Source organism: Parus major, chromosome 13 (genome assembly GCF_001522545.3).
Source record: "Parus major isolate Abel chromosome 13, Parus_major1.1, whole genome shotgun sequence".
Lineage (NCBI taxonomy): Eukaryota > Metazoa > Chordata > Aves > Passeriformes > Paridae > Parus > Parus major.
Window position 1 is genome coordinate 3,481,461 of NC_031782.1, and position 15,511 is coordinate 3,496,971.

General features: G+C 47.5%; 1 protein-coding gene across 3 annotated transcripts; it reads right to left on the reverse strand.

Annotated features, from left to right (window-relative positions):
- Window positions 1-337: 337 nt before the first annotated feature.
- FAF2 (Fas associated factor family member 2) lies at window positions 338-14,945 on the reverse strand. 3 transcript variants are annotated; one of them, XM_015641641.2, is made up of 11 exons: window positions 14,754-14,945; window positions 8,862-8,930; window positions 8,318-8,452; window positions 7,769-7,845; window positions 6,479-6,617; window positions 5,110-5,195; window positions 4,938-5,029; window positions 3,100-3,277; window positions 2,037-2,208; window positions 1,704-1,847; window positions 338-1,165 (listed from the first exon to the last, which is right to left on the reverse strand). In XM_015641641.2, the coding sequence occupies exons 1-11, from the start codon at window positions 14,814-14,816 to the stop codon at window positions 983-985; spliced, it is 1,338 nt and encodes a 445-aa protein (XP_015497127.1). In that variant the 5' UTR covers window positions 14,817-14,945; the 3' UTR covers window positions 338-982. The 3 variants fall into 3 exon arrangements, with proteins under 3 accessions (XP_015497127.1, XP_015497126.1, XP_015497128.1); XM_015641640.2 differs by having other exon boundaries at window positions 2,037-2,220; XM_015641642.3 differs by lacking the exon at window positions 14,754-14,945 and adding an exon at window positions 14,433-14,675 and having other exon boundaries at window positions 2,037-2,220.
- Window positions 14,946-15,511: the final 566 nt, after the last annotated feature.

Below are 15,511 nucleotides of genomic sequence, written 5' to 3' on the forward strand. Positions count from 1 at the left end.
CCTCTGGCAGGGACCAGCCTCACACTCCTCACCTTTTCCACCTCCCTCACCTTTATCACCTCCCACCTGCTCCAAGAGGGTTGGCCCAGCCTCATCAGCTCCCTCCTTCCCTCCCAGCCTGAGCCCAGAGCCGATGGCACAGGAGGTGGCACAGCAGCACCCCCAGCTCTGCCATCCCCGGTGCTGGGCATATTCTCGGCTCATGCAACAGCTCCACTGGCACAAAATCACCACTGTGAGACCAGAAGCTGAGTGCACCCACATTTCTGTGAGCCACAAGTGCACAGCAGCTGTGACCCCCTCCCTGGGGCAGGGGCAGAAAGCGTGAGCACAGACATGCTAGAGGCAGAGTTTATTACACTACGCAGGCTAAGAACCCTGGGCAAGATCCCACATGGGTAAGAATCGAACCAGCTCTTTATCAAAAAGTTAATACTATAGTCAACCCCAATCTCCTTTGGTCATTACAAAGCAAGAGAAATATTAAAAGAACAGTATTTATACACAGAGGGAAGCTGAAGAGAGTCTGTCCAGCCCTTACCCCCCCACCCCACTTCCAGCACATTCCGGTGCTCGGTCCTGTGTCTCTCAGGAGCAGCAGAGTATCAAATCTTCACGAGATGTTGGGTTGCTGGGGTTTTATTATTATTGTCATCAATAAAAGCAATAATTACCAAGAGCTGCCATTCCTGTTCCTCCCCAGGGAGGGCCAAGGGGCAACACCAGCTCCCCCCTGTGTGCCCGCCCCGGTGCAGGGGATGGCCGTGCGCACGCGTCCTCTCGCCAGCGCACACACGCAGCACAGCTGGCACAGGCCATGTGGTCTCTGATCCCTCGTTTGTACGCAGTCTTTTAAAAAAAATATTGTATTATAATAATAATATGAATTTCTCTTTCCGTTTTGTGTCTTCTGGAAAAAAAAAAACAAAAAACCAAAAAAACGAAACAACAAAACAAACAAAAACAAAACCAAAAAGAAGTGTCAATCGTCCGTGAGGTCCTGCACAAAGAGGACTTCCGTGTGGCTGAGTCCGGCCTCCTGCAGCGTGGGGGGGTTGGGCCACTCCTCTGTAGGGAGGCAGGGCAGGACACGGCGAGGGAAGTTGGCCTCGATCTGGAACTTCTCAGGGCTTTCTTTCAAGGAGAACAGGAAGTCGTGGATCACCTGGGAAAGCAGCACAGAAATAACTGCCAGCTGGGGGAGCAGAGACACAGCCAGAGCGAATCCCTGGCATCTCGCAGGGGAAGGTTCCCAAATTTGCACCATCACTGACTGCACTGTAGATGTGAGAGCCATTTCTTTGGCACACATGAAACTCGCCTTGGCACAGAGTACTGGGGAGACCAGATACTGTTTCTGGCTCTTCCTACACCTTTACTTCATAGAGAGCAGTGAATTATACAAATTTAGGAGTTGGAAGAGACCTTAAAGTTCATCTAGTCCCACCCCACCCTGTCATGGGCAGAGAACACCTTCCAGCTTTTCAGGTAGAAAAAAATCTTCTTCCACTTTCTCTCCTCTTCAAGCTGGTGGAACCAGGCCCCACAGCACCCTCCTTACCAAGGAGCAGCTCTGCCTAATAAGGCCCCCAAAAAAAGCCACCATTTGGCAAAGTCCAAGGGAAATAAAGCTTTGCTGAGCCACCTTCAAGTCTCTTCCCCCCCTTGCTCTGGAAGGCCCCTCAGCTCCGCCCCAAGCTCACCGTCAATGACTGTGTGAAGTGGAATCGCCGCTCCACTCTGGAATCGTTAGGCAGCTTGAAAATTATCTTAACGCTCTCTGGGTCGTCAGGATGTGGTTCTGGAGGGAGGCATTCTGACCTCCTCTCCTTCTCCTCCTGCAGTGTCTGCAAGGCAAGGAGGGAGCAGGAGCAATGGCTGTGCACTGAACTGACCTTTGTGCCCATCCCCTGCAGCACAGCTGCTCAAAGGAGCCTTGAAGGACGCTCAAGGCCCAACCAAGACAAGCAATTCCTACTACAGGCCAGGCATCCCACAGGACACTGCAGCCTCTCCTGAAATCCCTCTGCTCTCACCTGCCGCCGCCTCTCCTCTGCCAGTTTTTGCTGCTGCACTTCCTCCTCCTTCTTCTTCTTCCTCTCCCTTTCCTCCTTCCTCTTGCGCTCCTTTTCCTGGTCCGCACGCAAGGATGCCAGATATGCCTCGTCCTGCTGCTGCCTCAGGACTTGGGTTTGGTTCCTCTCTTCCCTGAAAACACAACTGGGAAGTGGTCAGGGCTAACAGGCCCTAAAGTGAGGGGGGGCAGGCTGAGGGCAGACCCGAGGGTGCAGGGACAGCCTGCAACTCATAGGAGCACACAGCAGGTAATGCCTTGGAGTACCACAAGCTCCCAAAAGGCCAAGCCAGGTCCCCAGAGTCCCTCACAATCTGCTTCACAAGGGTGGGTGGAACTAAAAAGGCTTCTGATCCCCTGCAGCTTGACAGAGCTGACAGCACAAGAACAGTGCCCAGGATTCCTGCCTCGTTTTGAGACTCTTCCTGGTTTTATCTCCTTCAGGTAATTCCTTGCACATTTAGAAGTGAAACATGTTACTGGGTCCCCACATAAGAGAGTGGGGCAGAGGAGGGACGGACAGACAGAAAGTCAAATGGTGGGATCCTGTTTTGGGTGCAGCCTGTACAGCCGTAAGAGTCACCAGGGACTTGTGAGGCCCCACCAGAAAAGCAGCCAGAGCTCAGCACAGCCAGCCCAGGCAGCAGCACACACTCACCAGCTGGCTGTGGACACCAGCTCTCCTGCCTGCAATGCCTTTGCTCCCACTTGGATCTTACTATTGTCCAAGCTTTCCCTGCAAAGCTCCAGCATGCCAAAGGTGTGCTCCAATTGCAGAGAGCAGAGTACTCACATCCACCTTTCAGTGGTGGGTTTGTGTGTGCAACACATCTGGCTCCCTGGCTATAAGGTGGCCTGAATTTTGGACAGATGATCCCCCTGGTAAGAGGAGAGCCCATGGGCTGTGTTACAGAACAGGAGGTGCTGAGCTATGTGCCTACACACAGTGTCTGGAGGGAGGAAGGGGACAGAGCAGAGCCTGCCTCAACAAGGTTTGTGCTACTGGAGCTCTGGTTCCACCCTACCTTTCCAGGCGCTCGGACACCAGGTATGTCTGGTTGGCATCCATGATGAACATGAGCTGATTGATGAGGTCATCAGCCTGGATGAGACCTTCCAGCCGCCCAACCACGGTCATCCTGCGGTCCTTGAGCATGATCACGGCCAGGAACGGGTACGTGTTCTCCCGCAGAGCCTGGGACACTGGCAACAGGCACAAACGTCACTACCCCATCCACAAGGGCCACCAAGGGCTACAGCACAAATGTTTCCATCTCTGAGGGCCAAGGAAAGCACCTTCCCCAGACATTCTCTCTTCCAAGGCAGAAAAGGCCTCAGGCTCCATTTTGAAAATTAAACCCTGTAAGTTACCAAAGGGAGGAAATGGCTTTGGGAGCACAAAGACTGATGGGGAAAAAACCCAAGCTTTCAAGTAACCAAAAAAGGCTCTTTTAACTCAAGCAGGAAGGAAGTAAATGGCTCTAAATGTCCATTCAAAATGGGACAAAGCCATGGGTCTAAACTGCAGGAAGAGAAACACCTGCTCAGGTGATTTGGGTTGGTTGGAGTCTGGAAGGAACTGTCCTGGGGAGATGGCAGTATGTCCACACTGAACATTTCTGAACAGATTTAGGTTGGTTTTGCTGGAGGCAGACTCCGTCTGAAGCAATGAAAGGAACAGATTATGTGCTTAAATTACTGCTCATATATGGCTGTTGATCCCCTCCTTAGAGCACACATGGTACATCGTGCAAATTGGAGCTATTGTTATCAAGGGAGTCCCCCAAACAAAATCAGAGCAGTGCAGGGATTAAATGGAAGGCCAAGATCCCTTCCAGCTCTGCTTTCTAGGCTGTGACTCCAAAGCATTGCAGCAATGAAACAGGAATAAGTCAAAAACTGTCTCCTCAGAGAGCTGTTCTCTCAAGTGTTGGTAACTGGGAGCAGAACTATGGAGCCAAGAGTGACCCATATTTAGCATTTTCCTGACCATGAAGCAGAAATGGTGGAAACAACACGGGAGCCATGAACAGAACTTTGGGAAAAAGCCCCACTTGCAGCAAAACCTTACCAAACTGCTGTCTGGCCAGGTATGAACAGCTCTCAAATGTTGCCCTGAAAATCAGGCCTTTGGATATTGTTTTCATAATTTCTAGCCACTTTCCCAGGAAAGTAACTACAAACATAGATGTTTATACATTCCATTAAAGATATACCTTTTAATAGATGTCTCTCACAACCAGTGTGGTTGGGAAAGTAGTGACCTGACTATCCAACCCCTAGTCGCTGTCGAAAATCTATAAATACTGAAAGGACACAATAAACCTTCTTCTTCTTTCATCACACTTTGAGCTGTGTCTGTGTGAATCATTTCATGTCCAACAGTGGCACTCAAACACTGGGCTTTTGAGGAGACATAGAGATTGGGTGTGGATTATAACAACTGTTTCAGAAAGGGAAAGAATGCACCTAACAAGTCCTTCCAGGCCTCAGGCATCACAGGAGCCAGTGTTAAGGACAGATCTAGCTGGATATTTGTTTCTTCACTCAGCTTATCTCCAGCACACATCCACCAACTCCCACTGACAAGGCACTGAAAGCACCCTAAATGCCCACAGCAATGAGCACAGAACTACAACTACCCAGAAACACAGAATGGTGAAGATCAAAATGTATTCCCCTGGCATCCAAACCTTTTGAGATATCCCAGGAAACCAACACATTTCCCCGTGCAATCGTGAAATCTCTTGTCTATTTGCACAAAATACAACAGAGCATTTCACATGTGTCAGTTTGTCAAAGAGCATCTGGCTTGTTCCAGAGACAGGAGGAGACAGGTAAAGCCCAGGAGGGACACACTCACCTCTGTATCCCTCTGGTTTATTGGTTGAGCAAGCCCAGAAGAGCATTCTAGTGTTGATGAGGGTGATGACCTCAGGAGCACACAGTGTATTGCTGGGGGATGAGAAGAGACCATGTGAGGGAAGCTGCATTTCAAGTGCAAAGACAACTGTTTGGGAAATTCTCCTACCTACCGGCAGAACTCATCTGTGTCTTGGTGGTCATCTCCATGAAGATAAACCAACAGGAAGCGCAGCTCCCGCTTGGCATCGTTCAGTGCCTTGGCAGAAGAGCAGAGGAGGTAAAGTTACAGGGTCTCTGGGCAAGGGGAATGCAGCACCCACCAGGCCTGTGTGACCCAGGCCATTACTCTACCACTAGAGTGGTTTTAGTGAAGCAGCAGTGGAGGATGGACCTGTCAGACCTTCTAAATAAGCCTCTACTTAAGAGGGCTACAGTGGTGTTCTCTCATATCCTCTCAGGATGTGGCTTTGGAGAACACTGAACTTAGAGTGAAACTGGGTAGGCAATGACATGGATTGACACCTCAGCTGCCTTGCCAGACTGAGCTGGCACTGAAGAACCTCCTTCACTCCTTGGACTCACAGTGGCCAAGGCTGAGCTTTCCCTTGAGCCTGTACAGGACACAATTTTCAGATCACACCAAATGAAAATTGTATTAAAACAGGTAATAAATAATGCTGCAGGGCCCCCAAAAACTAGACAGCAAATTTAAAAAAATCCCTCCCTTTCCACATCTACAGTGTCTGGGTTGTACCCACCCAAGTGCATTTTTAATAAGACCACAGGCTAAGTGCTCCCTCTTTTACTGGCATTGAATTTTGGTAGCCTAGCCATTCCATGATTACTTGAGTTTGGATTCCAGGAATGACAGAGGAGTCTAAAAGAGCTGCAGAGGTGCTGAGCTCCATCACTGTACAGTGTGGGGCAGGCACTTTTTTCCCAGGCACTTGGGAGGCAGTACTGATCCAACTGTCTGATGGGATGCTCTGCAGGAGACCCTTCCCTTGGCTGGACTGAAAGAAGCTGTGAAAGAGGCAGTGTCCATGGGGACATCCCTCCTCTACAGAGAGCCCTCTCAGATTTGCTATATGGAACACTCACCTCCCATAATATCTTAGGGGCTCCCTCTCAATTTTGAGGCTCTGCAGTGTTGTGAAGTTGCATTGTGATACAAGCCCAGGCAGTTAATCCCAATTTGGTGAACAGAAGGATAGACTCTGGCACAGCACACCAGTTTATAAAAACAAAGGCAGGATTACAAAGAAAAGCTGTCGGCTACAGAGTCACACAGACGGTCGAGGAACAGCCAGAGCAGCTTTGCTTTCCAACTTTGCAGGCTTGGCAAATCATCAAGCCTGGCAGACACTGGTTTCCCAATACACTTGTTCACTAGCTCTCCATTACCCTGTTAAGAGAGTTTGGGGATAAATGCCGGGCTTGTAGATGAAAAGCAATTTTACTATGTAGGCCCTGATACCATGTGGCAAAATCCCCACTCCCCAGCTCTCCAGGATCTAGGCATCAACATGTGACACTGACCTGGCTGTAAGTTCCCTGGTAGAAGACAGGGTGTATCCTCCCATATTTCTCCTCAAACATATGAATAAATGAAATAATGTCACCCACTGGGTCGGTGACACGACTACGAGGATCAGGGCGTATAAAACGCATAGCAAACCTAGGAAGGAAGCAAAGGACACTGGAAATTCAGCTCACTGACTTCTTGAGGAACAGGTTTTCTTTTTCACAGACAGACACTGGGATTCATAAAGAGGAAGAAAATCACAGCTGAGACCCTTGAAGGTTTATAATCTGAACCTAAACTGACACCCACTGGCTCCGAACTGATACCACTGCTACAGAACCAACCGCCAGTGAAGATTCATCTCATGCCAGGGATCAATAAAGACCCAAATTCTGTGTGATTAAAGTTCCAGCTTCCTCTGAAGCATCAGGCATAAGCCACACCAACAGTAGGAGATTTGAGGAATTTACTCCAAGAAGGCTGTAAAAAGCCACACAGTTTTGTCCAGATAACTTTGAAAATTGCATTTCTGCTAATCCAGAACTAACAGTTCCAATGTACAAACAGTTGCAGAAAGGGAATATTACACTAGAAATCCTATGAAACTGTCATTCCTCTGAAGCTGAAAAGGCTTCACTGCAAGGCAGATATCAGTGTTGTTTAGTTCTACTGATGCAGAGAAGATACACTGAACTTTGGAAATGTCTTTAATGGGGAAAAAAAGCAATACAACAAGGAAAACTGCCAAACCAGTGCAGATGGCAGGACTGCTGGCTATTTACCACCCTTACCATTCCCTTTTCCTTCTATCAATGCTGTAAAGGAGACAAGGAGAATTAGTGCTTCGGGGCAGTAAAGTGAGAAGAGGCAATAGACACCCAAGGGAATAAAGCAGAGCTGTTTACAGTTTGGGTTTTGCCAGATAACATCCAGGAATTAGGGTAGGTTAACTTGCAGCCCAGTCCAATGGGACACAATTCTGATGTTTGTCCAGGAATACCAAACAGCTGGACACTGTTTTGCAATCCCTTTGTGTGGCAGTCAGACTGTAACGCTATGTGGAGTTAGAGCTCCAATTAAACACTTCATTTACTGCTGCAAGTTGCTCTTTTTCTCTGCAATAAGATTTATTTCTTACTAAACAGCACAGGAACTTTACAACACTACAGATAATTCCAGTAAAGCAAACAAATGGAAAATCTGCCATGAGGCTTAAAGATCTAAGTGACAGAGATCCAGCCAAATCTGAGCTAGTCTGCTCCCTGATGCAGTCAATAAGTGAGTCAGCACAAACAAGAACTTACCTAAATATATCAAGTAATGTGTAATAGGTAAATCGGAATGGAAGCATTATGAAGTAGTAACCCCATCCTAACAGGCCCTGGAATTACAAATAAGGAATTAATTTTCTTAACTATACAGAGAGATTAACAGCACCAAGTCTTACAGATGCTCATGCAAATTTGTATGTAAAACATTAATGAAAGTAATTGATACTGTATTGTAGTTAATACATGTTTAAGGGGGGCTCTAAAAAGAAAAACATTATCACTACCATGTGGAGGGGACAGTCCTTTGTTCTAATTCAGCTGATCAAAAGGCTTTACTACATCACAGCAAGACAGCTTATGACAAAAAAAAATGTCCTCATACTGTGAATCACACTATGGAGAAAATCTCCACAGCAGTAACAGAAACTGAAGGAATAGCTCTACATTTTGTGTCTGTAAGATAAAATATTTAGAAAGGAGATAACAGCATGCAAAGAAAACAATTTTTTCCCTGTTTGCCAGTTCTGTGTTCATAGAGAGTCAGCCAAGAAGCAGTACAAAATCCACTGTAAGATAACTTGCCCTTGGCTGTGGCCTTGAGACAACGTAGCTGTAGATCCTGTGGTCAGCTGTATTGACCTGCAACTGCCGCAGTGGAGGAGGATTAAAGACACTTGGGACACCCTCTTGCTCATTCAGTCGGTCCTGCACAGCTGCCTTTGACATAAGAAAGAACAAAGGGAGGTTTCAGGCATTTGATGGTTTTTATACTTTGGACACTGACAGTGGGTATTACTTGTCCACACAGCCCCTGGGCACTGGATAAGCATGATTCCTGTCAAACAGCAACCTTTTCCATGTGGAAAGCCTTCTCCATGGCAGCCAGCACACAGGCTCCATGGGAGGCCACACCGTGTGCCAGTCAAGGGATTGTTCACAGCCAGAATGACTCTGCTGTGTTTGGCTGAAACCAGCTCTCCAGACATGAGGAGATACAGCTCTAAAGAGCTACTTGGGTAAATCCAAAGGTGGACAGATGAATTTTACTGGTAGGGCCCACCATCCCAGAGGGCTGAATTTAATCCAGATACTTGGAAACTGCTACAGATCTCATTTTCAGTGGTACCTCTATGTTCCAGTTGTGCTGCTCCAGTGTGTGGCGACATTGGTCCATGGACTCTATGCCAGTCAAATCCTAGAGAAGAAGAATAAAAGCAGATGAGTTCCAGGAAGTGTTGCATTTTGACTGCTCTTAACAATGCACAAAGATGATGGGAGTTACCACAAGACATTATCCCAATGCTCAGTTTTTAAGTGCCCTGCTCTGAGTTTTAGAGCAGTGACCTGAGTCAACTCAAATCTGTAAACACATAGGAGGCCTCAAACAGGCCTTTGCACTCTTCCAGCAGCAGCCAACTCTAAGTGTGCCCAAGGTCTGTCGCTACAACAGCACCCAGCACAGTCAAGGGTTTAACACAATACTGCCCACAGGCCTCACTCTGAAAAGATGTGCCAGGCCAATGCCCTCAAACATCCCCTTAAACTCAAAATACAGACAAAGCATTTCTGAAAACTCAAGATGACTGTTACTCCACTCACTGCCAGCGTAAACAGAAAGTAAAACCAAAATAAGACAGGAAATACTGAAGGTGAAGTTCCCAGTATCACAGGGGAAGTAAAAAAAGTACAGTAAAAACAGTATAGTAAACAGTGTAGTAAAAAAAGCAGGAACAGTCCAACACAGGGCCCAAAAAAGAAACCAGTCCAAACACACTGGCAAACCTCAAAGCCACTGGGTGTATTTTAACCCTGTGCCAATCAGAATTTCTGCACAGGAGATCAAACAATTGTGTCTGTTATTACAGGAAGCCACATCAATATCTCCTGAACAGAGACAAACATTTGCTGAAAGGAACATCCCTGTCACTGTGCTACAGAAACATCTCTCCCCACTGCACTTGCTTCAAGGTCTGAGCAGACATTTTCCTTGCTTCCTTGAAAAGTCCCTGATGCACTCCTGACAGGCTGACCATTTAAGAATGCACTGAATTGTTGGTTTGTTTTTTTTTTACTGGAGAAGGATGGTGCATCTATTCCCCTCCCTGCCCCCATTCATACATTCCACATGCCATTTCCACCCGAGTAACAAACACAGTGGACAAATGCCCTATTCAATCTCTGGGCTCAGTTCAAACTTTTGAGCATTTCTTGGCTTCTCTCTCACAAAGTCTCCAGATCATTATCTTCTCTCCAATCTACTGGGCAAAAATCATTGTTTCATTCTGCTGCACAGAACCAATCAGACTGTTTAAAGCATTGTGACTGAAGAAACTCAGAAAAAATGTGCTTCAAGTTGCTGTTCAGTGGTGTATAAATATTTATTAAAAAGTAAGTCTGCAGCAAGCCTTGCAAGGGAACACAGCAGAACTGGGTTCCATAAAAGAAATAAAATTTAGTGAACTCAACTCTTGCTGCTAGAATACCTTTGATTATCACTCAGTTTCATCATTTAATGATTTAGCTAGTTTTAGTTTAGCCATCTCTCTTTAAAGATGTGCTTCACTGAATAAAATTTAGGGTTTGTATTCTGACTTTATTTTTTATTCAATTTATTTTGCATTCTGACTTTATTTTTTTTAACTTGAACTCCTACAGCAGGCACTTCATTGTCTTTTTAGAAGGACAGCATTAAAGACACCTGCAATCTACTCAATTAATTGATTTTACAGTGGAGCCACAATGTGTTTATTCCAGAGCCTTAAAAGTCTTCTGATGACCATTTCTCAACACCCTGGAAATTCTGCTGGTGTTTACAAGATTCAAAAACTTATTTACACCTTTGTCTCTAAGTGCCTGGATTATTTGCAAGCACCAAGATCATCACCAAGCATTCCCTCCTTTTTAAATTATGCAAAATTCTTCTGCAGTTTTAGGTCAGAAAGCAGCAGAGCTATCAGCAAGCATTTAATGAGCACTGAATCACTGCAGCATTTGCAAGAGTTCCACAGGGACACCAGAGCCAGTCAACTTCACCCTTCTTGACCATCACCACAGCGACAGGCAGCTCTAATCACTTCTCAGTCTTCTACACAAGCTCTCCAGGGAGGTGAGTTTCCTTGTATATTTTTCCTTAGCATCTTAATTCAGCTGCTCTCAGTTCAAACCAGAAGTGACAATGTCACTTCAAGCAGCACAGTGCCGAGCACTCCTGCCACTTGTCTGATCAATGGGGCTTCACAATTAAACACTGCAGGAAAAAACTGCCAGGCAAAGGCAGCTTTTAAAACTCAACACCTTGTTGGCTGTTAATATGATGTGCTCCAGGATGTTCTGAGAGACACACCAGGGTTCAGAATGACCCACACCCGATGCCAGGAACGGAGGGACCACAGTTGAACTGCCACTTCAGACAACTCTTGCTGGCAAACACTGATACTGGTCATTATCACCCCCAAGACATTCCTACAGCCCTTGCTTCACCAGGTCATGGAAACAGATCAGAAACTTGAAAAGCCACATAATTTCCACTGCCTCACTCACAGCATCTCTGGTGAACTTTGTTCACCTGCAAACTTATGTACATGGCAAATGAGCACATTCTTAGTATCATCAGGGCTAAGAGAATAACCAACATCTTCAAACCTTGTTGCTCAGATCCTGCTCACTGTGGTCTCTTATTAGCTGCCTTTAAGGGCATGTATCTTACGGACATAAGTAGTTAAAATTAGCCCCATTAAACCAGCACTCTCAAACCTTCACATAAATCCAAGCTCAACACAGTGGCTAATATTAAAAAAAAAAATAAATTAAATTCCACAAATGCCAGGAAAGTTCAATAGAGCCTCCTCAACCACCACACAAAGCAAGAGTGTTATTGTAAAGCATAATGAAGCTTTTGCTGGAGGTAATTATTTCTATCTCTCACCTTTGAGACTGGTCAGAATCTTCTCAGTACCAAAGTAGTGGAAAGTACAATTGCATGCCTCAAAAGCAGAAGGAATACCTCTGAGTGGACAAAGGCTGTAAACTGGACTTACGAAACCATTGCCTCTGCAGATACTCTCTGATGTTGAAACACAGCACAAGAGATGCAAATCCACAGGACTAAATGGCACTGCTCTTACTTCCCAACCCACTGTCAAACTCCAGAGAATGATTTCCAAGGGTAAACATCTGAGTTCTTATCGGAAAAAAGCTTTAACCAAGAGTTTCTCATTGCATATTACAGCAAATGCCTTTCTGAGGATTTTGATCGATACACTGAGTGGGAAAGTTGCCTGGAGTTTCATGTTTCCTCCTTCCCCTAAATCAGAGCCACATCCAGCCTTGAGCATTCTGTTTTCCCAAGCTGAAGTCAGAGATGGTATCATGAGTGCCAAGTCTTTTTCAAATAACATTCCATTACTTTACATTAGCATATTACAATATCAGACATCAGCCCAAGTTTAATGGGCACAGATCAATAACCAGATCCTACAAAAGCTGCTCTGCTGTTTCTTCCATCTCCCAAATGAATCATATCTCCACAGCTTTCCTAAACTGCTCACATCAAACTTCTCCCTCCAAATGTCAGGACAGCGAGGTCTTGACAGATGAAAAATTTAGATGCTTTTATTCCCTTACATTATTAGCCAGCTCTCTGACAGTAAATGGGAGGCTGAAAGCATGCAAGAGTCTTTGTTGTTTTCAAGTTTATCCCAGTTCTATTTTTTTTTTTCCTTTTACTAACCTGCCCCAGCATGGTGCAGATAGCTGCTCTGTTCCAGCCCTGCCCACAAGGAAGCTGCTGGTTTCAGCGTTCTGCCAGCAAAGCTGTTTGTAAGAGCACTACAGAACCCACCACACAAACATCAGTGGAATTAATGCAGAGCAGGCACTAACACAGAACTGTGACCAAGAGCTCGCACCAGGACAGGACAGCACATTCACCTCTCCGTGAATAGGTGCACTCTCCAGCAGAAGTAGGAAAAACAGTTCAGGCAACAGCATCTTCATCCCAAACATCTATTTGCTAGGTGAGTAGCAGTCCCTGCTCAATGCTTCCCTCTGGCTCTCTATTTAACTCTAGAGTGTTCTACTCATCTTTATCATCCTGCCTTCTTTCCTAGTCTGCTCTATTCACTGCAGTGGGATAAAACCTTCTGTGGAAGCGCAATGCTCTGTCATCATGGAATGCTGTACAGCCTACTTATGATGGCACATCACAAAGCATGAAGTTATCCTTGAAAATACTGAAGTGCTCCCTGCAAAGTCTGCAGGGATTCCTGAACAAGCTGACTTGCAGCGATGTACAAATTATTTTAATGAGACTTAGTTAATCTCTCCAAACACCACCTTCCTATTGGAGTCCCAGAAAAAGTCTTCAGGTGGACTGATTTACTTTTGAGGAAGCAGCAGGACTCACACCAGAGCCCTTCTCAGCCAGGTGTGACATATCAGAGGAGAAGGACTCACCAGTGGGGTCTGTCATTAGCCCTGGAGAAAGCTGATCCAACACATCCCAAAAGACTGAAGATCCTGGCTGGTATCCAAGCCTTCTGGACCACAGCTTTCACATCTGGCTCTGCATAGCAGCAGTCTAACTGTAAAAATTTCTCCCCTTTACAGCCTGAGGAGTGTTTCCCTGTGCCTGAAACCAGGGCTTGACAGGAAGCTGAACTAAACATGAATCCATTCTTCTGCCTCCTCCTGGCTCCCTGGCAGCCCCCTGTCCATGACAACACCAGGCAGCACTGGGAAACAGGATTATTTAGTTTCACAGCTGGTTTGAAAATGGCAGCAGGGGCAGTGGTGAGAGCAGCTTGGTCCTACTTGTCCAGACTAATCAGATGAGCAAGAACCAGGATATCTCACAGGAAGAGAATGGGACTTTTTGCATTCATATCCACAAAACCCTGACCTACTCCACAGGAAGCACTACTTCAGCAATGGTTAACACTGCTCTGTGCCTTTTGTCTGTATTTAATTTGACTGCCCACACAGCTCAGTTTGTGGTAGACTTAGAGGGGACATCTGTAAAGCAAGTTTCCTCATAGGTCCAGTCATGGGAAAACACTTCAGCACATTAACTCAGGGGGCTGTAAATCAGGTAAAGGCTTGGGAAGTCAATGTGTGGAATGATGAACACCTGCACTGTCACACCTGAGGAAGGCAGGGCCAGATGCCTCTGGAGTCCCTTTAAATCAACAGTTAGATCACACCAACCTTATAATATACAGTCTTAAAAAAAAACAAAAACAAACCATAATGTAAAGCAACAAAAGCATACAAAACACTCTTAAAAGTAATCACGGTATTTGTAAAAGAACTGCAATCCAAGGGACACCACATATTGTCCTACAGCTCAGAAATAAATTCAAGACACCTGAAGATAATTTGCATTGCTCAGCACATTTAATTACTCATCACTGAACAGCCTTAAGTATTTCAGCAGCCCAGAACTGTTCTCTCCTCAATAAACTACATCTTTAGATTATGTTTATGATCGTTCATCTGCTACACACCCCTAGGCCCGCAAACCAAAGGTTAAACGACCCTGCCTGCCTTGTGTAGCAGATCACTGCAGTCTCCAGCAGCGTTACCCAATCGCGAGGGGCAGGAACCGTAAGCCACTAGATAACTCTTCCTCGGTGCCAGGAAAGGCTCTCCAGCTATTACCAGGAAAATTTTCAGACTAATTAAAATGGCCGGGACTTACCAAGGAGTTTTTTCCCGCACGGAGTTTTACTCGGCTGCCACCTCTCGCCTTCCCAATTAATGATGACAGAACATCGCCCCGATGAAGTATTAGGGGCACGGAAGTCTCACTCACCCCAGCCAGGACTAGGACCACAGGTGTCTTTCCTCTCACCGTCCCCTCGGGCCCAGCCCGACACCCCGCTCCAGGACGGGCCTACCCGGCTCTGTGAGCCCCATACCCCCCGGCCTCGGCGGGGCGGGTCCAGCTCAGCCCGTTCCGTGTCCATACACTACCTCCCCCGCTCCCGCTGGCCGGCAGGGGCCCCCCGGGACGTGGCACCTGGAACTGCAGCAGCTTCTCAGTCTGTTCCGCCGTCAGCTCCCGTTCCTCAGGCGCCGCCATTTTGCCGCCGCCTCTGACCCGCCGCTCCGTCACTCTCCGGAAGTGACGTTGCCCACCCACACTTCCAGCCCAGCCCCGCGCGGCGCGGCCAATGGCTGTTTATCGGCCGGCGCCGGAACTGCTGGGCCGCATTCCGGACAAAACCGAAGTGCTCTAGGGCCTGTCCGGAGATGCCCGAATCCCATCGGCGGCGGTTGCCGCTCTCGGGTGTCCCCGGAGGGTGCACGTAAAGTTCCGAAGTGTGCCGAGCACCGCTGGGGTGTTCCCGGCAGACGCACGAAGAGTTCCGAAGCGTGTTAAGGGCTGCTCGGGTGTTCCCGGAACAGGCCGGGGATGAGGGGGCAGCCTGTTGCTGTGGGAGAGGGCCCTGAGCCCAAGGGGGGAGATACGAGCCGAAGACCCCCGGGAGCTGGCTATGTTCCCGTCACCGCGGGGGCTGCCGGACACCGAGTGGGTCCAGCCCGGGCACCTCCGGTCCCGTCGGGTGCGTCCCGCCCGCTACCTCCGGTCCCGCCGGGTGTGTCCTGCCCGGGACCCCTCGTCCCGCTGGGCCGCCCGTACGCCGGGCCCAAGATGGCGGCGGCCGCTAAGATGGAGGAGGTTGTGAGGGGGCCCCGCTCCCACCCGCAGCTACGACCGCCCGCGTGAGGGGTCGGCGCGGCGCGACCGCGGCTAGTCGAGTCCCGGGGGAAGCA